This window comes from Lepisma saccharinum, chromosome 9, assembly GCF_977018435.1.
Source record: "Lepisma saccharinum chromosome 9, izLepSacc3.1, whole genome shotgun sequence".
NCBI classification, from domain to species: Eukaryota; Metazoa; Arthropoda; class Insecta; order Zygentoma; family Lepismatidae; genus Lepisma; species Lepisma saccharinum.
The window spans coordinates 39,797,481-39,824,486 of record NC_139237.1 but is presented as its reverse complement, the minus strand read 5'-3'; the positions used below and the strand labels follow the sequence as shown (position 1 = coordinate 39,824,486).

At 37.7% G+C, this 27,006-nt stretch overlaps 1 protein-coding gene across 3 annotated transcripts in view; it reads right to left on the bottom strand.

Moving 5' to 3' along the window:
* Positions 1-1,111: 1,111 nt before the first annotated feature.
* LOC145992016 (MTOR-associated protein MEAK7) overlaps positions 1,112-27,006 on the bottom strand; it is a 28,881-nt gene continuing 2,986 nt past the window's right edge. For all 3 annotated transcript variants that reach the window (XM_083128030.1, XM_083128028.1, XM_083128029.1), the window contains exons 2-7: positions 23,013-23,144; positions 21,237-21,446; positions 16,962-17,517; positions 15,544-15,662; positions 4,974-5,153; positions 1,112-1,541 (exon numbers count right to left, since the gene is read on the bottom strand). In XM_083128030.1, the coding sequence (XP_082984156.1) occupies positions 1,428-1,541; positions 4,974-5,153; positions 15,544-15,662; positions 16,962-17,517; positions 21,237-21,446; positions 23,013-23,144 (1,311 nt within the window). In that variant the 3' untranslated portion in view covers positions 1,112-1,427. The remainder of the gene's footprint in view (positions 1,542-4,973; positions 5,154-15,543; positions 15,663-16,961; positions 17,518-21,236; positions 21,447-23,012; positions 23,145-27,006) is intronic.

Below are 27,006 nucleotides of genomic sequence, written 5' to 3'. Positions count from 1 at the left end.
TCAGGGGCGTGATGCTGATCACATCACCCCCACTCACGACCGGATCAAGAAAGTGTGGGGCGTTACCCCCACACCCCCTATACGCCTTCATGGCATGGTGCTATGCACAGGGGAACACTTTTTCTTAGGAAAAGTCCATAAAGAATACATGGTAGTCTACTTTTTAGATTGTATCTAGCTTAATACTGAACTTCAAAAACTATTTCCACTTGCAACACGGGGAGAAATTCATACTCTCTTGTACAATATTTATTTCTTTCAGTAGCAGTGCCCACTCTGACATTGAAATAAATGCATACCTGGTGCGAAACTGTCACTCTTTGCCTTAATAGGCAGGTTTTTCACTCCAACCACCAGACTTTTCAATCTTGCACTTTACCCTTCATGCCAGCATAGGCACTTCATTTCATATCATCTATCATTTTCTTCATCCTCAGATCCTTTCCCCACTAACCAATCATTTGAGTGCATCTTTCAGCAAGCAGTTCCTTCTTTGCCAGTGTGCTAGCCTATTTCCTTTCCCACTTCCAAGCATTCCTTGCTTTTGTCCATTTCACATGCTCCATTCTTCACCATACGATGATACACTCCACACAAACCACTTCATTAGTGTCTTTCTTAGTTGTTTGTTCAAAGATCCATAAAACATACAACAGTGCAATAAGTTTTATCCAAGAGCATACGTAAATATGCACCAAAAGAGAGAGTTTTGGGAGAAAAACACCCACAAGATATTCTCACCTTCCTCCATTTTCCACTCAATATTTCATTGGTGACATTACTGTCTAACTTTTATCTGCAACCCCATCCCTTCCAAAATCTCATGCAGAATATATATTTTTTTAAACCCAGGTAAAATGGATAACTGATTATAAGGCATTTTCAGAAATGTGCCCCACAAAAGTCACATTGGAACAAATGAAATTTTATTGCATATTTTGTCATTTCTCAAGGCACACAAATCCACTTTCTAGCAATAATTATAAACCATCTCCTTTAAACCTATGTTTACTTGTAAATAGAAAATATAATATGAGAGAATATTACTGACAATATATAATAATACTAACACCCAAGTAAAAAATTGAAGGATGAAATAATGAACAAACACTGACTAGTGCTTATGTTTAATACTATGCATTACTGTACACTTACATAAATACAGGATGGCAAGACTTATTCAGGTGTGAAAAAATGTAACCATTTCACATACGTCAGCTACACCATACACATCACAAAAATTAATGTTCCCCCATAATAAATTATATAATCTAGTTTAAACAAGTTTAGTACTATATTTTGCAATTACAAATTTTGTGCCAATGCTGGTTTGTTCTAATGTAAGTAGTCTTTCATAAATAACTATGATCATCCTAACAATACATTCATCACCACATAAACTAACATTCAACCTTTACAAAATTCATTCAAAGTTCTTCATTTTCTTCTGGCTCTCGGAGACCCTCGCTGTGCCTTCCCTTCCCGATCATCTCGAGTATCGCTTGGGCCTCTGGGTCTGCATCCAGGATGCTTCTCTCCCCCTGTAATGAGAACCATTGTGAGCTTTGACTGTAACTATGAAATACCTCTCCCTGTATTACCAACTCCACAAAAACTGAAATTGCATTCTTTCCAATTACTGAAAACTTGGTAAAAGTTTGCAAAATAATAATAATACGAGGGGCAAACTGAAAGTAATAAGTAACAATTTTTCAAAAATCAGAATCAATACATGCAAACAAAGTAAATCATCGCAAAATACAAACTTTACTGAATGCGTCGAGGTAATGTATAGGATGCGGTGCAGTGCGGGAAATGACTGCACAGTTAGGCTATTGAAAAATTTGTTCCTGCTGGATCCATGCCTGCACTCTGCCTCATCCTCCCTACAGTCCCAACATTGCACCCTCTGACTATCATGTGTTCGGTTTTGTGAAGAAACAGTTACGAGGCCAACACTACTCGACGACGGAGCACATACAGAAATCAGTCTGTCAGTGTCTGCAAGCAGCTGGAACTGAGTTCTACCATAAGGGTATTTTCAAACTTCTAGAAAGAAGGAGAAAATGCATGCAAAGAAATGGAGACTGTTGGAAAGTAAATAAAAGTCTGTAGATTATGATGCAGCATGTTTTTCTTCAATATAACCAAAACTCGGTTCATGGAAAATTGTTGCTTATTACTTTCGATATGCACCTTGTGGGTAATTCAAACTCTTTGTTATTTTATGTTGCTTTTGGTTATCATGAGAATGAGGAGTGAGGACTAGATTAAATTGATGAAGTAGCACTCACTAACAACACCCATCCAGGACTTGAATTCAGCAACTTTGAAAGTCTACAGAGTCATGCTCTCAGACAATGACATGTAACTCATAACAATGTAGATAGAAAATTTTAATATTTCTTTTTACATAATTCATACCCCAAACATGGTTAAAATTAACTTATTACACAAATATAGATACTTCTGTGTAACTATTTCAGTCATTCACTACAACCATTCACATGTTCTGAATTCTGGTACTTAGTCACCAAAATTGTTAGAGGAATAAATTATATGTTATTTTCTTGCAAGTTACATGGAATTATTCTTTTTCTGGAAAAAAAAATGTGCACGATTTTCCTTCAACACTACTCAGTTATGTATTTTATTTGCTGCAGCCACAATTTTACTTCTATTTTATATTTTATGTTACATTTCTATCTTCTATGCAGTTTCGAAGCGTCCTATGAGGCCAGGAGGCCGGGCCTACCCACGCCATTACTCTTTTAAAGGTGTATTTACTTATTTTGTCAAAACATATGTAATGCAATGGAAAAGTTTGGAATTTTCATTTATGATAATTACAAAAAAATTCTAACCTTGTCCAGTATACGAACTTTCCACGGAGTGAGGCACATTTGCTAGGGCCTCTTCTCTTCACATTCCGTCCTACGGTCGTATATGCGGGAAGCCTAATCTTACGAGTACTGTACGTATGCTTATAACGTACTCCTGAGGCTGGCCTCGCGGTGTTACCCACTAGGATGAAGAGAATGTCAGCAACACTGCATTTCCGCCAGGGTTGGAAATTTGTGGTGTACCAGAATTTTTTATAAACATTAGTCTGTGTTCGGGCAGAGAGACTTCTATTTCATTGTACATTCTCCATATTTTGTACAAAACTTAGGTTTTCCTTCCTTTCATCGACAAGTGTAAGTGAAATTGAAAATTACGGAGTACTGTAGTTCTGACTTCGTTTTCTGGTCAGAGTGCTGATGGTCTTGTCGATTCACCCAACACCGTAGCGTAAACAGAAAGTCCAAAGAACTTATATTTGTAAAGTAAGTCTTCATATCAAATTACGTACATTAAAATGATAGTTACGCCTTATATTTACAAAGTAGTTTTACTTTCACTGGGAATAGAATAATTTATTTTTATCGTGAACGGGGATTCCCTCTCTCGTTCCCCCTCTGTGAAAACTTGCCTCCTGCTCACGACGCTAGAAGGGAGCTTGGCTCGGAGCGCGAGGTTCGTGATGGTAGAGCTTTGTTTTTGATTCGTGTCATATGCAGCGATCAGATTTATGCAAGAAGTGCTGGACTGAAATGCAAGAACAACAAGAACAATCGAGTCCTTAATTGAGTGAAGATGTAATCATCAGTAAGGTAGGACCCACTTTTGGCCTTTCATGTTTCCTTCTTATAACAATCATTTCTAAAATGTTTTCAACTATATTTTCCTTTGCAAGTAGCAGTTGCAAGTGACAGCAAAATATTTAAAAAAATTCAAGTTGTTGAAACGTTATTTAATGCATTAACACTGTCGTTGAATAAATATTACAAGCAGCCTTTTTATTATGCAGCCGACACAAGCGAAGAGGTAGGCAGTTTCGTTTACCCTGAAGGGATAACATTGAACCACTCTCAATGACATAGCCCTCCCCCCCCCTCCCTTTCTTTTTACAGATTTAAGCAACTAATGGAAATTATCACACTTCTGTGCCTACCCTGCTAGGAACTCTACGGTTCACCACTGCTTCTATGTTCATTGTGATGCGAAGGATGTCTAATCAACTAACGGACTAGATAATAGAATGAACACCTCAGTCTTGCCAAGGATTTAAATCCTTAACAAAATTTCTAAATAATGCTCGTAGTGATCACAAATTATTGAGTGCATTTCAATGACGAATAGTTAAAATAAAGAATTTATGCAACTGTGTCATGCGTAAGTCACAGAAAAGCACAGTTTAATCCAACTCTCTGAATAAGACTACTCTATTGCTGGAATCTTGTAAATTTTATGTCTTTTAGAAAATTTATTGATACTGTTGATCAATCTGTTGATCGAATGTAAAATTAATGTTTGTACACGGATGGAAAGTAGTGAAAGGGTCAAAATTACTAATTTAACTGTCCAAAATATCACACAAACTGACCAAATACTGACTACTTACCGACCAATTTTATTACAGGTTAGAGATAAATTAATATTTTTAAAAGAGCAACCTGGATTTCATTAAAAAATATATATCAAGCCTCTAGATCCCCATACATATTTCTTTATTGAACAAAAACATTTTTCATTCATTCATTGGTTTCTGCGCAGGAGCAGCTCTTTCCTTGCAACCTCCAAGCTGTTTGATCTTAAGCCCTTCGCTTTGTAGCAGCGAAACAGTAATGATCATGAGAAGAAAATATAATTAGTGAATGGTAAAACTTGGTTCGTGAGTGATCATCCTAGTTTAGTTGCATGCGAGACTGGGAACGATTTTAGCATATTAGATTATTGTTATTACTTCTTGAAACATTGACTGTCTATAGTGGGGGTGGAATCAGCATGAAGACATGATGCACGAGTCTCTGAAAGTATCTCTGCAAGTCAGTGGTAGCTTGTAATTGGTAGTTTGGTGAACTCTGCCCTACAGAGTTCACCATGCTAAAAAAAAATGAAGTAAAAACTATTTCAGGCCACTCAACACCTACCTTTTCATGTGCTGTTAGGGGAGGTGGACCGACGCCCCACACTTCAAGATGGCTGATGTTGAATTGCTTGCTGCCCGACAGCATAGGGCAATGGAATGTGGTGCAGGTTTCGCTGCAGTGTCCCTCGCCAAAGTCAGCATCCAGCCACAAACCAAAATATCCAAACTGACCTCCCATTCCCTACAATACAAAGCATTTTTTTCACACAAATTACAACCTTGTAAAACTTAGGTATAGTTTTTATTACCTGCAATGACAAGTGTTGAAACTAGATAATGGTTCGATTTATTGGCTGAAAGCAGATTATCGCCAAGTAAATGTATTGGTTTATAATATACATTCTTACAATTTCTTGTATGGAACTTTAAAATCCAAAAATCAATATAAAACTAATGATCCACTTAATTAGAGTTAGGTTAGAGTCTTGGTCTGAGGATAGCTGCTTTTAAAATGCATGTACAGAAGCAATTTCCCTGACTTTTCTAGGTTTTCCAATAAATTTTAAAATAAATTTCCACACAATTTTCTGGTGCTTTAATATGCTAATAACTGGGGAACGGATTTATATGTAGTAAAAATGAGCTAAATATGTAAATACATATTTAGTTATTATCACCAAAATTTGGAGTTAACATTTTACCTTTTTAATAATATAAGACACTACACCAGCTACATAAAATACAGTCTTGGTATTGTAACTATTACCGTGACTGTCTTGAAGAAAAAACAGAAGAAAATCCCATATGTGTGCCACAAAATCATTGTTTCTTGTGCAGCTGTCTGACGTGCAACAAGTAGCGAAGGTGAGGTTAGCAATGGTCTAATCGACTTTGGATTCTCTTCCAATGTTACCAAAATAAAAAAAAACTCTGGTAAAAACCAGGAGCCGATGCTTGAGCCCTTATTCTCTAGTATTGACAACAATTGCAAATAAACAGGAATTAATAGCAAAAAGCATATCGCTGGGAGGTGTAAAATTAAAAAAAAAAAAACTATTATTCGGATAACAGAAAACTTGTAAATTAACACAATTGAAGGGTATAAAAAAGGTCATACACTTTAGTTTGTTTAATGTCGCTTCGGACTTTGTTATTCGCAATAAATTCACCAACTCTATGGGGACGTGTAGTTATTGCGCGAATATGGAGTATATGTTGAGAAATGTTCTGAAATATGGAAATAATATGTAAAAATAACTAAAATATGAGCCAAAACTTAATATATGTACAAATATGGAAAATAAAAACGGAATGTTTCGAGTCTACATGCCATGATGTGCCAAGATAATACAAAATATAACTGATTTCAGCTTCATACATAAATATGTATTTACATATAAATGCGTTCCTGCTAATAACACTTGTTATTCAAGAGAAATAAAAGTTCATCCAGCACTAAAAATAAATTAACAAAAATAAATTATTGATTCATTTGGTTTATTTTACTTTGCTTTTCTGCCACTTTTGGCTAATTGTGAAGGTGAGGATGAGTGATGAACGGACACTCACAGAAAACACTCAACCCCAGGCCAGGACTCGAACCCTGTACCCCTAGCATCCTAACATGCGGTGCTAACCACTCTGCATAGTGGCCAGTATTAACAAAAATAAATTATAAAAACATTTTATATAAAATGTCTTCTATCAACAATTTGGTTGATGGAAAAGATGGAATTTATTTTCAATCTTAAAAATGGAAAATTATTATTATTATGAAATAATTCTTGAAGCTTTCCTGGCGGCGAATATTGAAAAGGTTTTCTCGGGCAATCAGCCATCATGGAAGATGAGAGTGACATTAGCTCTCAAAAGCTCGGAAGCCTTTCCGAAAATCACCTGGCTGATTGCATGAGAAAACCTCTTCAATATTATTATTATTATTATTATGTTAATAATATCAATAAAAAGTTAACTGAAACACGCACCTTGTGAGTACAAAAGAAAACTACTTTCCTGATTTTTCCAGAAATCCAGACCAGTGGGATTGTGATGATGATGTCCAATAATGTTCATCCAACATCACATATTGAGAAGGTATATACACTCTTGCCAAGGCCAAGAATCAAACACTTAACCTTTAGAGGTGAGATCATGAGTCAATGTATTCAGCCACTGAAGTGGTTAAGTTGGGGAGGGGGTATATAATAGCGTGATGTGAGGAGGAGATAATTTTGCTAGTTCCAAATAATTTGCACAGACGATGATAGATAGCATACGGATTTGAGAACTCCTTTGTTCAAACCTAAAACAAGCGGCATGTGACGGTCCTGTGGATCCGTACAATACAATTATATGTTTATTGAAATTATTAATTTAATATTAAACAAATCACTTTATATTAATGGTTTAAAAAAATGTATAGTAATTACTTTGTACAATGTTAATTATGTTTTATGTTATTTATTGAGCTAAATGCTGTATAAATGAGGTAATGGTTAGAATTATAACGTTGCTATGGCAACGAAAATCAATAGTCACATATAGCAATGGATGTAATGGAATTGGAAATACATGTAATAGTGAACTGCATATTGCTCAGTTATTTCACTAATATATAGACCCATATAAGTTGTATCTTCACCTTCGCGTTTTAGTTTGAAATATTTATGAACGAATAGTAATAGTGCAGTGATCCTCACAGTATAATTGGTAGTCCAGTATTGTGGAACGTTACCAGCACGATCTTGAGTGATGTGTTTTGCTTAAGTGTTAACTTACAGCACTGTTCTCGTGAATTTAGTTGTACATAAAGTTCTATTATGTACGCTTGAAGTAATCCTTATAATCTGAGATACAAAACAAGTCTTACAGCTAGATCTCTCAATTGTGGTGATGAATCTAATGAATCACAAAATAGGAATGGTGCCATGAATATGGTGAAGTGCTGCAAGGATCCCGATAAGTAAAGGTTGGTAGCTTGTGAAAATTGTGACCATTGGTATCATTTACAATGTTTGGGCTTGTCCGATAAGCGGAGTTATATCAGTTAAATGAAAATTATTTCTGTAAAGATTGTGATCCATCTTATGATTCGTTCAGTATTGAAGCTTTCGTGCAATGGAAAAGAAGTCAGGAAAATGTTCAAGAAATTAACATTCGTCCTTTTGTGTTGGCCAAGACGTCAACGGGGCAAAGTAATGTTCCTTTTCAAATGTTTGATCTGCTTGCAGAGAAAATGAAAATCAGGAAGACACAACAGGTGGAGTTTACAAAAATTAGGGAAACTCAAGCTTCTATGAGGGAAACTCAAGAGTTCATGAGGCATACTCAAGAGTCTGAACAGCTTGAGTTTGCAAAAATGAGGGAAACTCAACAGTCCATGAGGCATACTCAAGAGTCCCAACAGCTTTCAGTTTACAAAAATGAAGGAAACTCAAGTGTCTCAATAGCTTGAGTTTACAAAAATGAGGGAAACTCAAGTGTCTCAGCAGCTTGAGTTTACAAAAATGAGGGAAACTCAAGTGTCTCAACAGCTTGAGTTTACAAAAATGAGGGAAACTCAAGTGTCTCAACAGCTTGAGTTTACAAAAATGAGGGAAACTCAAGAGTGCATGAGGCAAACCCAAGAGTCTCAACAGCTTGAGTTTACAAAAATCAAGGAAACCCAAGAGCTAAAATTTACAAAACTCATAGAATCTCAACAGGAAATTCAAAATTCGCAGAAACTACTCAATTTTGATTTAAGGAATTTAAGGACAATAAAATTCTTTACACACTTAATCAGAATGACAAGGTGAACTTTTCAAATCATCGAGTGTTTAACGACTGAGAATTAAATTTATGAGAGTAGATACTGATACTGTACAATTGAATGTTGTATTATGTTCTGATTTGTTATTACCTGTTAGGCACAAATCTGTTTGTGTGCTGTCGAATGTCAGATAACATTGTGCATTTATAACTTTCTTTTACTTATGTTCATAAACACAGTGGTCAGAAGTAGCGAGCTACTTGTAGCGTCGCTACTGTAGCTAGCTACAAAATTTGTAGCTGTAGCTGTAGCGACACTACATTTTGAAAATTGTAGTTGTAGCGGTAGCGAAGCTACAAAATTCCTGTAGTTGTAGCGAAAATTTCGCTACAGCTACATTTTTTCTCAGTATTTTGAGGTGAATTTTGAATGTGGCAACAGCGTCAGAAAAAATCGACAATAACCCTTAATTTTTCAGGGGGTTCATAAAGACAGTCTATTACATGGAGATACAGATTATTTAGATTGTAGATTATAGATATCTGTGTAATTTATTTAATTAGTATGTGAATATTTCAGATATCCAGATAACTAACTGACATACGTATATGAATATATTCCCGCTAACAGCTACGTTTTTTTTTTTAGCTGCATCGCAATTTTGGGGAGAAACATGCCTCGTTTGCTGCACCACTGGAAAAAAGTGCCTCGTTTGCAGCAGTCCCGAACAAATCCTGTGGATATTCATGGTGTAAGAGACACCAAAATGTCATTAATTGCTGTGTAAGACACAACTTGCAGTGCAAAAACGAGCGATGGATTTTCCACTGCACTGACAAGGGAATAGTGCCAGCAATAAATGGCTCAGTACATTAACAGCATTGATCATCGTCAGTATATAGGATCCCACCAGCAAGAAATTATTGTTACAAGAATGATAGTTTCTGGAATTACAATTATTTTCGCGATAGTATTTGTTCACAAATTTTAAAATTACAATGCGTTTAGAACACTCAAGTTTACACGACAGTTTCCTCAATAATTTTATCATATTGCAAAAAGTATGTACGGTTATTGACTTTCCTGCAGAAACGACAATTTTCTTTAGTTAATATACATAGTTTTCAAATTTATGTATTTCTCCTACTTTTGCGTCACTTTTCTGTAACTTTTGCTAATCATGACATCATCATCATCATCCTTCACTGTTTCCAGCCTCTGGCTGGGTCGACATAGAAGTCAAGCCTCTCCATTTTTTCCTGGTCTTTCACCACTCCTCTCTTACCAAGGTGTTCCAATCTTATCCTCTTCTCCTAACACTCTCCGCTATCTGCACTTTCCACTGACATCTTGGTCTCCCCCCTGGCCTTATTCCAACTCCTTGTGCATTGTAAGCTCTTACTGGTAGTCTTTCTGCATCCATCCTCTTCATGTGTCCGAACCATCTCATCTGTGCCTGATCTATCCTGTCCTGAAGCTTCACCACACCCACTGTCTGTCGGATCTCCTCATTCCTTATTCTATCCCTTCTAGTCTCCCCAATATACTTCATAAAAATTTCATCTCCACTGCCTGCATCTTTCTTTTGTCTCTCACTGTTATTGTCCAAGTCTCTGCTCCATACATAATTATCGGCACATAGTATGTGTTATATATTACCTTCTTGCATTTCATAGGTACATCCCTGTTCCATATTAATCTTTGAATGCTTTGATATAGTCCACCACCCATTTGTCCTCTTCTGTTCACTTCCTCATCTATTCTTCCACTTCTCTCAATCATGACAATGAGGATGAATGGTTTATTTAATTATTCTCTTATCTATAGTCGCTTTCTGCCACTTTCGGCTAATTGTGAGAATGAGGAAGAATGATGAATGATGAGCAGTGTGGGGAATGGAGGAGCAGGAGGATCTCATCCTCCCAACTTCCTAGTTTTTGTTTTCAGTCCATTTTATGCATAGATAAGCTGATTGAGACTGGATCCTAACCACTATGTGCCTCCGCTGGGTATCGAACCTCGGGCCCTTTTGTAGTCAAAGGGCTCCAGGTACTTTTCATTCAAAATGCGGACTTCATATCAGTCTATAAAAAATGAAATATTTATTCTGAAGAAAAATATGTTGATGTGAACATAAATACATAATTCTACCAAATTTTATTTGTGTATAGTTGTAATAATTAATTTGGGTAACACCCTAATTGCAATATTCATATATCAAATTTGAATTGATATGCCACTTGCATAGGTATGGTATTCTCAAAACTATAGTAAAAATAAGTAACTGAAGTAACACTGCTATCAAAATTATCGAATGACTGGAATTATGATAATAAATAACAGAATCTATTTACCAGTAGTAGGGGATTTTTTTAATACCCATATGGTTGTTTTCATTTTTTTATGCAGAAGTAGCGCAAAAAGTAGTGAAGTAGCGAGTAGCGAACAGGAGTAGCGTAGCGAGCTACTTTTTGGTAAATGTAGTTGTAGCTGTAGCAAAGCTACATTTTGGAAGAGTATTTGTAGCTGTAGTGAAGCTACTTTTAAAATGTAGCGTTCTGATCACTGCATAAACAACTGAATGATTTGTAAATGTAAACTTTTCTCCTTAGTGTATTGTAGTTTTCATTTTCCCGGAGGAGGGGAATGTTGTGACGGTCCTGTCGATCTGCACAATATAATTATATGTTTATTGAAATTATTAATTTCATATTATACAAATCACTTTATATTAACGGTTTAAAAAAAGTATAATAATCAGGGCTCGAAAAATCCCAGTCGCCAGGTCGCCATGGCGACTAAAAATTTCAGCCTGGCGACTGTGATCTTATGCTGTAATATGTATTAAATTTTGATGATTCTAAGTTCAAATTGCAGTACAGCATAAGTTAGCAAATGATTTCTTTTTTTAAATCAACGTTGTGAACATTCCAGAGAGTCAGTAATAATTTCTTACTCTTTGTCCCCCCAACACACCATTTCCTGTTTTCTCGAATGATTTAGTGATGTTTTGAATACCCTGATGCTCAACTTCTTATATAGTGTGTTTCAAAAGTTGCACAACACAAGCTTTGAAAATATATATCATGAAAACCGTAAGAGATATTTATACCGGGTTTTCTGCATTATAAAGTCTCATCCATTGAGATATTTTTCAATGCTTAAAATTATCAGTTTTCTCCATACAGAACATTTAGATAAATTGATAACTGACGGAAGGCAGTGTTAAAATTTTTCCAGAAATACACTTTTGAATGAGAAAAATACGTAAGAAATTATCAAAGGGTCATAATTAGATGACTGATGAGTGATGACTGATGCCATGTCAATCTATCATTTGCGACATGTGCAACATTTGATGGATTTTTATTGACGATTTTATGGGTTGAGTGAAAAAGTACAATTTTTGGGACATACATGGCAATGCTAGCAGGTCGAAATATTGTCAACAGACACTCGCCACATGTGCCTAAGTATTGGCTATACATTTACGTGAAAAATCATAAACCAAGATTTTGTGCCGAAATTGGACTCTTGAGAGAATCCTAGTCTGCCTCTGGTTACTCTGAATTCTCTTCGCTCACTTTCGACGCTACTATGCCTGTTCTTTTAATTGATTCAGCATGGCGTATTCTTTGGAGCATCGCGTGTGCATTGCTGAAGAGTATTTTACTACTCATTCTTACACTCATGTGCAAGAGGTTTTCCATGAAAAATCCCCTGCTTCTGCTGTACCTCACAAAGCAACTGTTTTACGACTAGTCAAACACCAACAAATGATCCCAAAAATTGTTAAGAGTTGGTATTATTATTGAAGATTAGGCACACACAGGAGATGTACTACGTAGAAATTTTCAGTGAAAAATGCAGGTTCGACCAGGACTCAAACACGGGTCTCTGATATACTGTGCCATTGCTCTAACCACTGAGCTACTGAGCCGGCCTGGCTTCGCCTGATTTTTCGTTATCGCTGTTTTACCTGCCTGGTTCCTCCCAGCGTAGAGATGTTAATGCATATTTCGCTGAAAATTTCTACGTAGTACATTTCCTGTGTGTGCCTGATCTTCAATAATTAACATCTCTTCGCTGGGAGGAACCAGGCAACGTCGAAGTCTACTGTATTTCAAAGGCAACAGATCCCGTTGCGGTAGCACTGGCAGAGAAGATTCCACGCAGGTAAAACAGCGACAGCGAAAAATCAGGCGAGGCCAGGCTGGCTCAGTAGCTCACTGGTTAGAGCAATGGCACAGTAAATCAGAGACCCGTGTTTGAGTCCTGGTCGAACCTGCATTTTTCGTTGAAAATTTCTACGTTGGTATATATTGTTGAAAATCAATTCTCAGATGTTTTCAGCAAATTAACAATATTATTTTTAAAATAATGTAATTGCTTTTATTTGGATACATATTAACATAAATTTATTAACCCAGTGATAGCGTACATGATTAGTTTAGTGCAGAAAACCTGGTGTAAATACCTCTTGCGGTTTTCATGATATACATTTTCAAAGTTTGGGTTGTGCGACTTTTGAAACACACTCCAATATGCACAATTCCTAGTAGGTAGTTTCCTGGTGCCTGATTTTCAGAGCTGGCATCTAGCTTTGAAGAAAATTTTCCGAGCACTGATAATAATTACTTTGTACAACGTTAATTATGTTTTATGTTTTTTATTAAGCTAAACACTGTATAAAATAGGTAATGTTTAGAATTCTAACATTGATATGGCAACGAAAATCAATAGTCGTATATAGCAATGAATGTAATTGAATTGGAAATACATGTAATAGTGAACTGCATATTGCTCAGTTATTTCACTAATATATAGACCCATAGAAGTTGTATCTTCACCTTCGTGTTTTAGTTCGAAATATTTATGAACAAATTGTAAGCGTGCAAATGATTGACCAGTGATCATCACAGGTATATACTCAAAGCTCAGTAGTACACGTATAACTGTAATTTGTCTGTGGTAGTGGACCCTCAAGTGATGCAGTGTAATTGAAACTTAAGTGAACATAGTCATCATCTCCATGTTAAAATGCAGTTTAGTCTATCTTACCAATATACAGTGATATATGAAATTGAAATACATGATTGTGGGCTGAAACTGCCAAGGTGGATACTTTACATGTGTGTGTATACGATTGTTGGCACATTAAAATGACATTCCATTGTATATGCTCAAGCAGAGTATATTAGAACTTAGATTTTACATTTTTTAGGGGACGAAGCTTAAAAAAATATAAAATACAGGAAAATGTAAAATCGAGGAAAATTTTATAACATTTTGCTATGTTGGGACCATCAAGATTGAATGTACAAGGTAACCAAAAAAGATCTTGCCATTTTTGACGTCCCATTAATCATGAGCTCACAGAGAGAGAACGAAATGATGTACGTGCCTGCCAAGCGATCGGGAGTTAGTCTGACCATCGACTGTCAGTAATACAGGCACGTTGCGCACACACAGCAGTCATAGCTCGTCCAGTGTCGAAGAGAAATGGAGGTATCGAAGCAGCTTGTTCGCGTGTGTTTGTTGTATGACTTTAAAGTGGGCCTGTCAGCTGCCGCATCAAGTCACTGCATTTGCCAGGCATTTGGGGAGAAAGCCGTGAACGAACGCACTGCCAGGCATTGGTTCCAGAAATTCCATTCGGGAGATGTGAACCTTTCGGATGAACCTCGCAGTGGACGACCACATGTGTTGGATGACGAGGCCCTGAAAGCAGCCATCGAGGAGGACAGTGGTCTAACGTGTGATGAACTTGCAGAAAGGTTCCATGTTTCCGCTGAAACAGTCAGACTGCACCTGCATGGAATAGGGAAGTCATACAAGTTAAGCAAGTGGGTACCCCACACATTGTCGGCAGCCAACAAGGAACAACGAGTGACAGCCTGTTTGTCCTTGCTCACTCGGCAACTGAACACATCCATATTTGATCGCTTGCTCACTGGTGACGAAAAGTGGGTCCTCTTTGACACTCCCAAGCATACCAGACATTGGTTGTCGCCACGTGACCCTGTTCCTCACACCTCAAGACCACCTCTGCACCCACGAAAGGTTATGCTCTCTGTATGGTGGAATTGTCGGCAAGTGGTGCATTACGAGCTGCTTCCACCTGGTCAGACCATCACTGCTGACCTCTACTCTCAGCAGTTGCAAAGGGTGCACCGTGCATTGTGACAGAAGGAGCCGGCATTGGTGAATCGCAAGGGTGTGCTGTTCCTGCACGACAGTGCCAAGCCACATGTGGCAAAGAGGACCCGGGAGACCCTTCAGCAACTTGGCTGGGAGACACTGTGCCATCCACCATATTCACCGGACCTTGCACCAACAGATTACCACCTGTTTCATTCCCTCGACAACCACCTCCGTGGGAGATCCTTCGCAAATGAGGGAGACCTGCGGAACACACTCACGGACTTCTTTGCATCCAAGCCCGCCAAGTTTTATCACGAGAGTATTGTGCAGGTGCAGGAACATTGGCAAAAGGTGTTGGATGCTGATGGAGATTACTTCGAAATCTAAAGGTACCGATATATCTATAAATACCTTATAATTTAGTGCAAAATTATGCCATTTTGCTATAATTTTTATGGATAATCTTCATGCCCTACTTTTTAAATTTCTAAATATGAAACTCCTTTTGCACTGCAGTCACCTTGAAACACACATTTATTAAGGACGTCAATGAACCATTCAGGTTCTCCAAGGACCATTTGGAATTTTATATTGGATCAGTGGAATATCGGTTATCAGTATCCTTAAAATTTATATTGGTACTTTATTGGTATCGGCCAAAATTTCATATCGGCCCATCCCTACTTGAAAGAAATGCATACATAGAAATGAGTACATACACTTAAACGTCACATACCAATCCATTTGGCAACGTCTGCTGTTGAATGTTCAAGTACATGTAATGCTCGTTGTATCCTGTGCTGCTGTAGATGCCCATTTTTGGTGTGAGGCTGAACAGGAAGCTACTCTGATCACCTGAAAAACCAAAGGAAATCAGAGTGTGAAAAATTTCACTTGAATGTTCATATTTATTTAGTTTTCTTAAAAATATTCCTCCAGTTCATAACAGTGGGTTTACTACAAAGGACCAAAACAGTAACAAGAGAAAGATGGCACAAACCTAAGTACATTAATTGTGAACATTTCTCCAAGTTCGACAAGAGTCAAATAGGAGTTAAAAATGTCCATTTGGCTGGAGACCTTATTGAACTGCTTATCAAGTATTAAGTGCTCAGTAAGCAATAACCATATGATTGTTGTGCAGAATATTTCTTTGTTGTAGGTTTCTTGTCCAATTGCTCTGAATTGAAGTTCATGTAGTGGGATCCTACGTCTCAGTATATCAGTATTGGCTGATATAGACATTTTGGTAATTTCTAAGTTCATTAAGAAAACAAGGTTATTAGAAGCTATACTGTAGATAAATTGATTTTGTGTTGTGTTTACCAATTTCAGAAGGCTTCAGCGAGTCCAATGCAAATTGTATGACATGGCAATTTCACTCGAAAATTGAAGTATGGTACATTTTACTTTGTGATGTAACTCAAAAATGACCAAAATATCACTTATCATATTTTAAACCAGAGCGCTTCAAATTATATATATTCTTATTAATTCACTATATCTTTACGTGGAGTGTAATTTATTGCAAAAATCTTCCACTTTGATATAATTTTTATGGATATAACTTGGGTTGCCACATTTCTCCTTTGGCAATACAAGACAATGATATTCTAATAATAATATAAACTTTTAAAGGGCATGAAAATAGAACAGGACATCCATGAAAAAACCATGTCTGGCAATCCTAATATAAACATATAATAATTCTTATACCCCAGTTTTGTCTTCATGGAACATTTATAATTTTATCAGATCACTAAATGATATATCTGTACTTCATGTACAAACATACAAACATTCCATATCACATCTTCTTGTTCTTTTTTTTTTTTTTAAGTGAGTGAGTGCACTTGATACACAAAATAGGTTGGTTGGTTGGTTGATTTGGTGTTTTAAGTCCACTTTATGCACAGTAAGGCTAATTGGGACTGGACCTACAGTTTAAAGTGGGATCCGAATCAATATCTGCCTCCACCGGGTATACACAAAAGAGGCATTTCACATTTTCATGATCAAGATGTGAAATAAGATTTGCCAATTTTACTGGATTTTCACTCAAATGGTTATTTGTGCATGTTATACATGTCCTTTATTTGTTCAATTATCAAATTTGTATATCCTGGTCAAAGACAAAAGAATGGGTTTACATACCTATAAACTTTGGTCCCAAATACCAATTGACAGGGGCAAAACCACCAAACACATGATCGTCCTTGTCTTTCACCACCAAAACCGTTGCTCCTTTATCACTGATTTGGTTGAGAAACTTCGAAAAACTTTCACCATGGACTTTAGTCGAGAACAGAAGCCTCCATTGGTCCTTCATTTCTTTTGGTAAAGCAGAGTTCAAAAACAAAACACTCGTGAGGTCCAACATGGAGGGAAAGAATTTGCTATCAACATCACGGCACATGGGAAATAAATTGTCTTCGTCCTGCACGGGCATTTTGTACAAATGACGGAAAACACAAGTCTGCATTGTCACTAGAACAGGTGAACACATTAGCCACTTTTCTACATCATCCTGATTAAATGTGCAGGATTTTTCACTCTCCGTCCACGTATCTTTCGGCGACTGTCCCTTGAATATAATATCATGTGCTAACGAGTGACAAAAGTGTTTCAGACTTTCTTGGCACACGTAGCCTTTCAGCTGTTTCTTCTCAGTCACAATCCTTATGTAGGAACTGGTAACCATCTTGATGTACTAAAAGCAATGAGATAAAGGGTTGTAACCACATACAGTTACTGGCAACCAGTACAAACACTGCTGTACAAGTACTACATTGTTTTAAAAATATTCTATTTAATTATTTCCCTATTTTTAAAGGCTGGGTTAGGACACACACTTTTTCTACCATTCAAACATTTTCAAATAATATTATAAACACGAACTTTCTGTTTTTTCAAAGCTATTTTTTTAAAATTTTCTCAAAAATTTAACCCAATGTTTTGATGTTGTACATATACTCTATGTGATCAGAAGTATCCGGACACCCACATGAAAATTAAATATAAGTTTAAGTACAAGTTTGGGCCATCCTCTATCGGAAACATTGGCATTCAATATGGTGTTGGCCCACCCTTAGCCTTGATGACAGCCTTCACTCTCGCAGGCATACTTTCAATCAGGTGGCGGAAGGTTTCTTGGGGAATGGCAGCCCATTCCCCGCAGAGCGCCGAAATGAGAAGAGGTATCAATGTGGGTCGGTGCAGTCTAACTTGAAGTCGGTGTTCCACAACTTCCCAGAGATGTTCTATGGGATTCAAATCAGGACTCTGTGCAGGCCAGTCCATTAGTGGGACGATGTTGTCGTCAAACTACTCCCCCCACAAACCCTGCAGCATGGATGGGTGTTCGGTCGTGTTGAAAGACACAATGGTCATCCCCGAACTGGTCTTCAACGGTAGGCAGCATGAAAGCGGTTAAAATGTCAACGTAGGCTTGTGCCGTGACATTGTCATGTAAAGCAACAAGGGGTCAAGCCCCTCCAGGAGAAACATGACTACATTTTAACCCCGCCACCCCCAAATTTCACTGTCTGCACTATTCGGGCTGGTAGATGTTGTTCACCAGGCATTCGCCACACCCACACCCTACCATCGGATCGCCACATTGTGTTCCACGATTCATCACTTCACACAATGGTTTTCCACTGTTCTATGGTCCAGCTCCTTGCACCATGGGAGGCGGCATTTGGCATTTGCCTGTGTGATGTTTGGCTTATGGGCATCTGCTCGGTCACGGAAACCAAGTTGCCTCACCTTGCGCCGAACAGTCATGGTGCTTGGAGTAGATCCTGATGCACTTCGGAATTCCTGTGTGATGATGACGATGGATGATTGACAATTACACTGTACAACCCTCTTCAACATTCATTGGAAACAGTGGACCTAGGGATGTTTAGGAGGGTGGAAATCTCGTGCACAGACTTCCTACACAAGTGGCACCCAACCACCTGACCACACTGAAAGTCCTTGAGTTCCTCAGACCGTCCCACACTGCTGTCTCACTCTGTCTGCAGACTACAGAGATCGGTGACCATGTATTCCACATGGTAGATGGCAGTACTGTGTCGCTCTCTATGATAAACACATGTTTCGTGGTGTGTTCGGATACTTTTGATCACATAGAGTATATCTTTTTCAAGAGCAAATATATATTGAGAATCGACCGATGTGAAATTTTTGCCAATATGAAAATGTTCCATCATAAAATTTACTGGAATTGTTTTTTTGGGGAAAGTGTGTGTGTCATATATTTTTATTTTAGCACACTAGTACCAAATATACCTACAATTTAACCTTCATTGTGTTTTTAAAGTAGGATTATAATTTGTAGGTCATATGGCCGTCCAACTGAGTTTGAATCACAAAATTAGAGATGACTTTAAGCATGTTTCATTCTTCCAAGTGACAGATTCTATTTAAGCCAAAAAAAAAATTTTCCTTTTAAAATGCTTACATTAATGGGGTAGTTTCTCTGTAATTATTTTGTACAGTCTCTTTCATTTCCGAAAATATGAGAATGTGAGTACTAAGTTTCTCTGTAATTAGTGGGGTACGTTAAATAATTGCCAGGTATACCATATTTACGCATAACGTGCAGCACAATTTAGGTTCAGGAAATGATTTTCTTAATACTGAATGTAAAGCTGGTATCATGTTGACCAAAACAGAATATGGTTGTGCATATGCAATGAATCACCCACCCAAGTTACAGTACTGTCAAATTAATTGGGACAAGCTGTATTTTTCATGGAACGTGTACTTGCTCTGAGAGAGCAAAGCTAAGAGCATTTTCCTGTCAGTTGACATATGAGGACCATTTTTCTTGTAGTGGCAACACTGTTGGTATACACTTGTTAGTTGTCGCTGTGGCAAAAGACGATCGGGTCATGTTTATGTCTTGTACTACGGATCACTTTAACGTCTTCTAACTACCACACAACAGTAGTATTCAGCACCAAACACCTACACATGATCCTAGTGATCCGTGTCATTTGTCCCAATGATAACTGACAAGCATATACCAACAGTGTTGCTACTACAAGAAAAATGGCCCTCGTATATGGTGGTAGATCTAGGACATGTTCACTTGCTGTAACAAGTGAGAGACCAATGATAGCCTGGTGGTGCTAAATATAAGCCTCACTTGTGAACTAGAGCTTTCAGTCATATGGTGTATTGTGAAGCACTGGAGCATGTTGCTGTTTCCTGCTTTGTGTTAAGTGATGGACATCAATCAAAGGAAGAGAGACCTCTATGACTGTTAAGAGACATTGAGGCAAAAGTTGGTGTTGGAAAATCCATTGAGAGTTAAATTGTCAATGACTACGAACAATTTGGGTCATCTATTGGTAAACAGAAAGGAAAATGTGGTAGAAAATGGAGAACATCACCTAGAACAGACACATGGCTGCTGAGAAACAGTAAAATCAATCCCCAAAAGACAAGCCAGGATCTACAGATGGAGTTGATAGCTTTTGGAGTCCATACTGATTAATGTGCTCAGAAGGTTACTGGAAGCTGGGCGCAGAGCATGGAAACCTATCAAAAGGCCACTGTTAACCCATGTGATGAACAAAAAACATGTGCAATGGGTGAAAAATTACCAATATTGGATGATTGGAAAAAGGTTATATTTTCTGATGAAACTCAATTTGTAGTGCAAGGAAACAAAAGTGCTGTAGTGTGATGAAGCAATGATGAGCCACCGAGGCCTCAACATATTCAACAGTGTGTAAAACACCCCCCTCCCCAAATGTTTTTGGGATATTTTTCATCTAGTGAGCCAGGATGTCTTGCACCTATTAAGGGAACAATGAACTTGCAAAAGTACACTGAAATACTGAGAAGAAAAGTAGTACTAGTTCTTCAGATCTTTACAGATGGGGAATGAATCTTTCAACAGAATCTCGCTCCATGCCATTGGTCAACAAATTCATGAGGGACAATGGAATATGTGTCCTAGATTGACCGGGAAATTCTCCAGATATAAATCCCACAGAGAATTTATGGGGTTTAGTGAAGAACAGAGAAGGAAAGCCGGACTGCTCAACAATAGAATGTCTCCTTCCACTGTTGTTAAGGTGTGGTTTCATGATGATGAAGTGCAGCAAATGTGTCAGAATTTATTGAATCCATGACCAAGCAAGTTCAGTAAGTCCTGCAGGCCAGATAGCAATGCAGATAGCTCATGCTATCATTGTGCTTGTCCCATTGTCCATTTCATCATTCATTCTCATTGTTGCAATGAGCCCAAGAGGTAGAAAAGCATCATAAAATAACCAAAAAGGGAAAAAAAAGGTTGCAAAACACAACACTGCGCACTTTTGCTCAATTATCGACCCACGTGTTTCTCTGAAGTCTTGTGAAATTAGTCAAATATGAAATAAAATAATTTGCTGCACATGCAACAGTTACCTCAATCAATGCTTCAGATGAAATTTGGTCTCCTGCATGTGAAGCTATACCCATCAGTGTTGAGGCTTTCTCCTCAACTCCTCCCCTCGTCATACATACGAACAGCTTGGCAAATCCCTCGAAGTTCAAGTTCCTTGGCTCATTCCCTGGAAACAAGTACTTCAAAATGTTTTCCAGCAATTCCTCCTCGATCACTCCATCCCATTGTTTCTGCAAAACAAACAGAACAACGAACAGTTGTTCAAGTTAGAAAGTCTATTTAGATCCAGTGTGTAAATAAATTAATACAATTTCCATGCAGATAGGTCAGGAAGTATTTAACTTTATGAGCAGTGGTGGTCTAGTCAGTAGCGTCTGACTGTAATGTGGAAGACCCAGGTTAGATTCCCAGGGTGGGTGATTTAAGGTCAGAATTTCTCCACCTGGTTCCCACATAAAGCGGCTCTGGGGCTCACCCAGCCTCAAATCAATGTGTACCAGGGGGCAGCCCTGGGGGGTAAAGGTGGCTCAGCATGGTGCTGATCACATCACCTCCAAAATGGCAGAGATCGAGAATGTGTGGGGTCCTAACCCAGACTCCCCTAAATGTGTCTTTATGGCATGGTGCTATATGCAATGTGCAAGAGGTATTTCACTTTCAGAAAAAAAGGAAAAAAAAACATAACATAATGTGACTCTTCCCTACCTAAAGTAACATACTTTATAATTAAATGTTCATTTTTAAAGTTCATGACTCATGCTTAAATGGTTTATTTATATTGAGCACAGGAACCTCTCCGATGGCATGGTATCACAGTTGCCTTGTAATAAAGGAGTCTCTGATCTGATCCACAGTGGAAGTTCATTGCACAGTGGTTCTGATGCAAACTTAACTGTTGGTCCCCACCATGTCTTGGATCCAATATGGCGGCCAAGACATTTTTTGTGAATGATAATTGCCAAATAGGTGTTGGCAACACTGTCTTCGAGAAAGCAGCATGACGTCGTTGTGTTTGTGCATATTTATCCTTGTAATCTATGCCTTACCGACAGTTTCTGGATACAAACTGGAACGGGGCTACACTCCCCGACATTAACTGTAGGTCCAGTCCTAATTATTTCATATTGAGCATAACTCACACTACATGCCAACATTTTCCCAAAAGTAATCAACAACTTTTTTGTACATGCTTCTTTTCCCTCTAGCTAACAATACCACGTGGCTGCATCAAGACCCTGGACAAAATTTGGTTCAAAATATGTTAAAAGCTTAAAAAGATAAAAATCTGATAACTTTTCAACTTATGTGATCATGCACTTTAGAATAAAATACCTGTTGCATAATGACTAACCCTCAAAATTACTTTTGCATTTTTCATAACAACGTTCCCATCCTGCTCCTGTGTGCTTACATGAGTACATTAGGTATATTTATGTAGGCACATAGTGCCTCCCCGATGGCACAGTGGTAGCATCATCACCCTGTAATCAAGGGGTCCCAGGTTCAATACCTGGTGGAGGCACATAGTAGTTTGGATCCCACTTTAAACAGTAGATCCAGTCCCAATTAGCCTTAAAACACCAAATCAGTCAATTCTTTAGGCACACAATTCATTTAAGGTATTCACATACAATTTTATGTACATTGTTGAGTGAAAGATAAGGTCCTGTGTCGACTTAATACAATCATTTAAATAACATATGAAAATAAATGAAATGATTACTTTGCAAATAAACATAAGTCATGTCAAAAAAAGAAAAGAAAACTTACGCAGAAGATATGAAAACATATTTTACCTTCAAGCAATTCCTGTTGCATGAAGATGCTTGCCCACATGCATTATGAAACACTGCTTGTAGAGCCTGCTTCTCTTCAGCTGTAAGTCGTGTCTGATTTTTCTCATCTCCTTTACTCGCATTGTTTCCCATCTGTTAAGTAATCAATCTTTATTCAGTATTCTTGCAGAAAAAGTGTAAAGAAATATGTATTTTTAGTCACTCCTGGCATAACTGACTTACCTTCAGGGCATTTCATACCAATTTTGGTTATCTGCCATTATATTTCCTCAATAGGTTAATTGCAAAAGATGAGGACACACATGATGTGTGATCCATGTGATGTGTGAACCATGATCCATGGTTTGGCACGATTTGAACCCAGACTTTCAGCAGAAATTATAAGTACACCATTGAACTTACTTGGCAACCGAAGTGGTTTTCAAATCTTGATCTGTAAATTGAGTAAAACGTTAAGTACATAATAGGTAAGACATTTCAGCTTTTTGTAACCCCGAGTCTTTGAGCGTTACAACCAATGGCAGTTTATGTTCTGGAATGCTGGTGGTTGCAGTGGAAAAATGTCATATAACGAATAAATATTATGTATGTGTTATGTTTCATGAACATTCTTTGCATAGGGTGACCACAATATTTTGACCCAAAAATGGGACATCCTAAGGAGATCAGTTTACTCTTCCCCCATCCCAAAGAATCATAAAATTATTATTAACATATTGTTATTAATTAATAAAACATTTATCACATAAATGATACATCTTAATAATAAATGAGATATGATCTCCCATTGTCAAAAGGTATTAATTATTATAATCTTGGTATGACTTACAAAGCATTTCTCATCCATTCTGATCAACCTTTATGATGAATTTGAGTAATGCCAGAAGTATCTTCTTGAGACAAGCTTTATTCTTCATCAACCACTTAATCTCCGTCAAAAACTTTACCCCACCTATCACACACACAACTTTAGATTTTTCTTTTGAATTTGTGTTAAGACAGGAAATTTAAATTCTTGTTGCAATTCCACAAAGAATTTGCAAGCTTATTCACTGCTCTACAAATAATGAAACACACATAAAACATCTTTCTTAGCATGAAATGTCTGAAATATTTAGACTTGGCTTTCAAGTTAACTCCTAGACTTTTATAAAACATGAGGAATATCGGATTTCTAATAATATGGACGGGACAAGCCTCTAAAACAGGACGTATGGTCACCCTATCTTTGCGTGATTTTGAGCTGAACAATTTACTAAGCTCTGAACAGGAGGCTCTAATATACACATTTATTTTGGCCAATAGTTTATAATCATCAGTGTAGTTAACCTGGTAGCAGAAATAGTATTTTCTCTTAATGTTTTTTTTAAATTTTTTCCTGCACATGGATGTCACCAGAATTTTTTTGTAAGTAGGGTCACACTGTTGATATAACTTGTACAGTAGAAATAATAATAATTATCAGCAGAAAATAATAACATCAACCAATAAAATAAACCCACTTTATTCCAAATTTATTATTATTATTACATCCCAGCGGAAGTTTTTCTACTTGATCCATCAGATGCATGAATATCTAACTCAATTTTTTCATCATAATTATTATTTTGTACATTTCATATAGTTAGCACACTGAAATTCAGTCAATATATTGCGTTACTAACTTGTGTACATTTTGTTTAAAAAAAAGCTTTAAAAGTTCAGGGGAAATTTTAGTCATAAATTTTTATATTAGGTGGCTTACACACAAAAATCTCACTTTTCGAATTTTGGGAGCGGAACCATTTATTCCTTGAATTAAATGGCAGAACATGAAAACATAACCTGATTTTTTATCAAGCATGGGCACAGATCCTCTCCTGATGGTCATGCTGCTGCAGTTCATAGTAAACCAGGAAAGCTTTACATTTGTTGAGGAAGGGCTTGTGGTGGGTAATATATAATTGCAGACAAACTAAAAGTTTAATTTTGGAACTGAAGATAGGTATGTTTATACCAGGAGTTTCATAAATAATTGAGCGGTTACAAAAATTGATTGCAAGTAAACTATTGAAGTTTCGTTAATGAAACCAGTCCAGAATGAACGAGGAACTCAAAACAGTTTCTTTTAACACCTAAAAATGTGCAATGTACCACAGGTGAAATCGCACGCATCAACACGTGATAGAAATGCAAACAGTTTGTGTGTGCATGTTTCATTTAGCGTAGAGTTCATATCCCTGACGCTAAGCGACAATCACCCACATCGCTCACAGTGTTTTGTGCAATGTTTTGGTTCCCAAGATCACAAGACCTTACACCACGCAATGTCTTTTTGTGGAGTTTCATCAAAGAAAGGGTATACGTCTCACTGATCCTGTGTGATATTGCGTATCATCACAGGGATAGACACTATCGACAGGCCCATGTTGATACAAGTGTTACAAGAAGTAGACTATCGTGTTGATGCATGCAATGTTCCCCTTGGTGAATACATTGAGCATTTGTAAGTGTTAAAAAAAAAAGTTTGAATTCCTCGTTCGTTCTGAACGGGTTTCATTAAAGTAAGTTTAATACTTTACTTGCAATAAATATTTGTAACCCCCTCAAGTATTTATTAAACATCCTGTATATATTTTCTGTGTAAATACTGGGTACATCCATGAATCGGGTGATTTTGCAACACTGAATATCAGATGACTACCGCTCTCTTGTAGTGCCTGCTTTACTATTCAGTTATGGTGGAGTCGTGGAATGGGGCACAGCTTGCATTTGCTGTAAAAGTGCATCACAAAAACAATAGTTAAGTTTCAATGCAGTCTTTTCTGATACCGGGCCCTTTCATGTCACATACAACTGTAGTGAGTGGACCGGCAAATACCCTCGTCTTAGCTTCCACCTCCCTACGCCATATAAACTGCAGAATCTTCCTTCAACTTTCATCCACATGATTAAACTGGACTTGAAAGACAGCTTTGATCATGTGCAGCTTGCGCCAGTTACTCGACAGTACTTTGGTGTTAAGTGTGGTGGCAACATCTTCAGATTTACAAAGCTTCCCATGGGTACCTTATTATATGCAAATATTTTCTTACTTGTACATGGAGGAGTTAGCAGTACAATGCCAGATTTTAGTGTTTGTCTACTATGATGATGTGCTTTTTGTTGGTCGTCCGGGCCAACTTCAGGATCTTCCCCAACAAGTGCAGATGGACGACATCTCCTTGAACACGGATAAGTGCACTGTCACTCCTGTCCGTGAAGTGATCCACCTAGGTATCCCGGTGTCCCTGGTTAACCTGCAGGTCTCAGTGTTATATAAATACCTACCTTTGCTTCACTAAATCCCCCGGAAGGCTCTTCGGTTCCGCAGTGTTAAACAAGTGCATGCCAGATTCATGACGTGGGTTGTGTCCACCACCTCAGTGACACATCCGCTAACCAACGCCATTCTCCTGAACGCACCAGACTGGGCTGTGCTCAAGCTTCGTAGCATAATCGAAGTTCCTTTCTCCTTACGGCCCCAGCTAGCTCTGGACTTATATAGATTTAGATTTATTTCATTCATGAATCACATTTGCATTTGCATGCTGTGATATTGTGATCTCTTTTCTGATGCCACCTCAGACATATTGTTACATATGCAGTTACTGAGGATGGAGAACTGTTGTTTCAGCTGGAAACTGGTTCACCTTGGCACCTTGTTGTGTGTTAAGACTGAATGCAGTTCACTTGTTCTGTGATAATCAAGCTGTTGTCACTGGTCTCCACAGGAGAGTATGTAATATACCAGAATTTCTGTACCTTGCTCATATTGTATCTTCACTTGTAACCTTTTCTGTATCATATGTACAAACGAGTTTAAATAAAGCAGATGCTCCTAGTAGGCATCTGATCACTTGACCGCAGCTAACCTGCGGTGCAGCTGTTGTCATGTGTTACCAGCATTCCCAGCAGCAGCGGCATCAACGTGCTTGAGTAGATTGGATGGCTCTGTGCGAGCTAAGACTATATC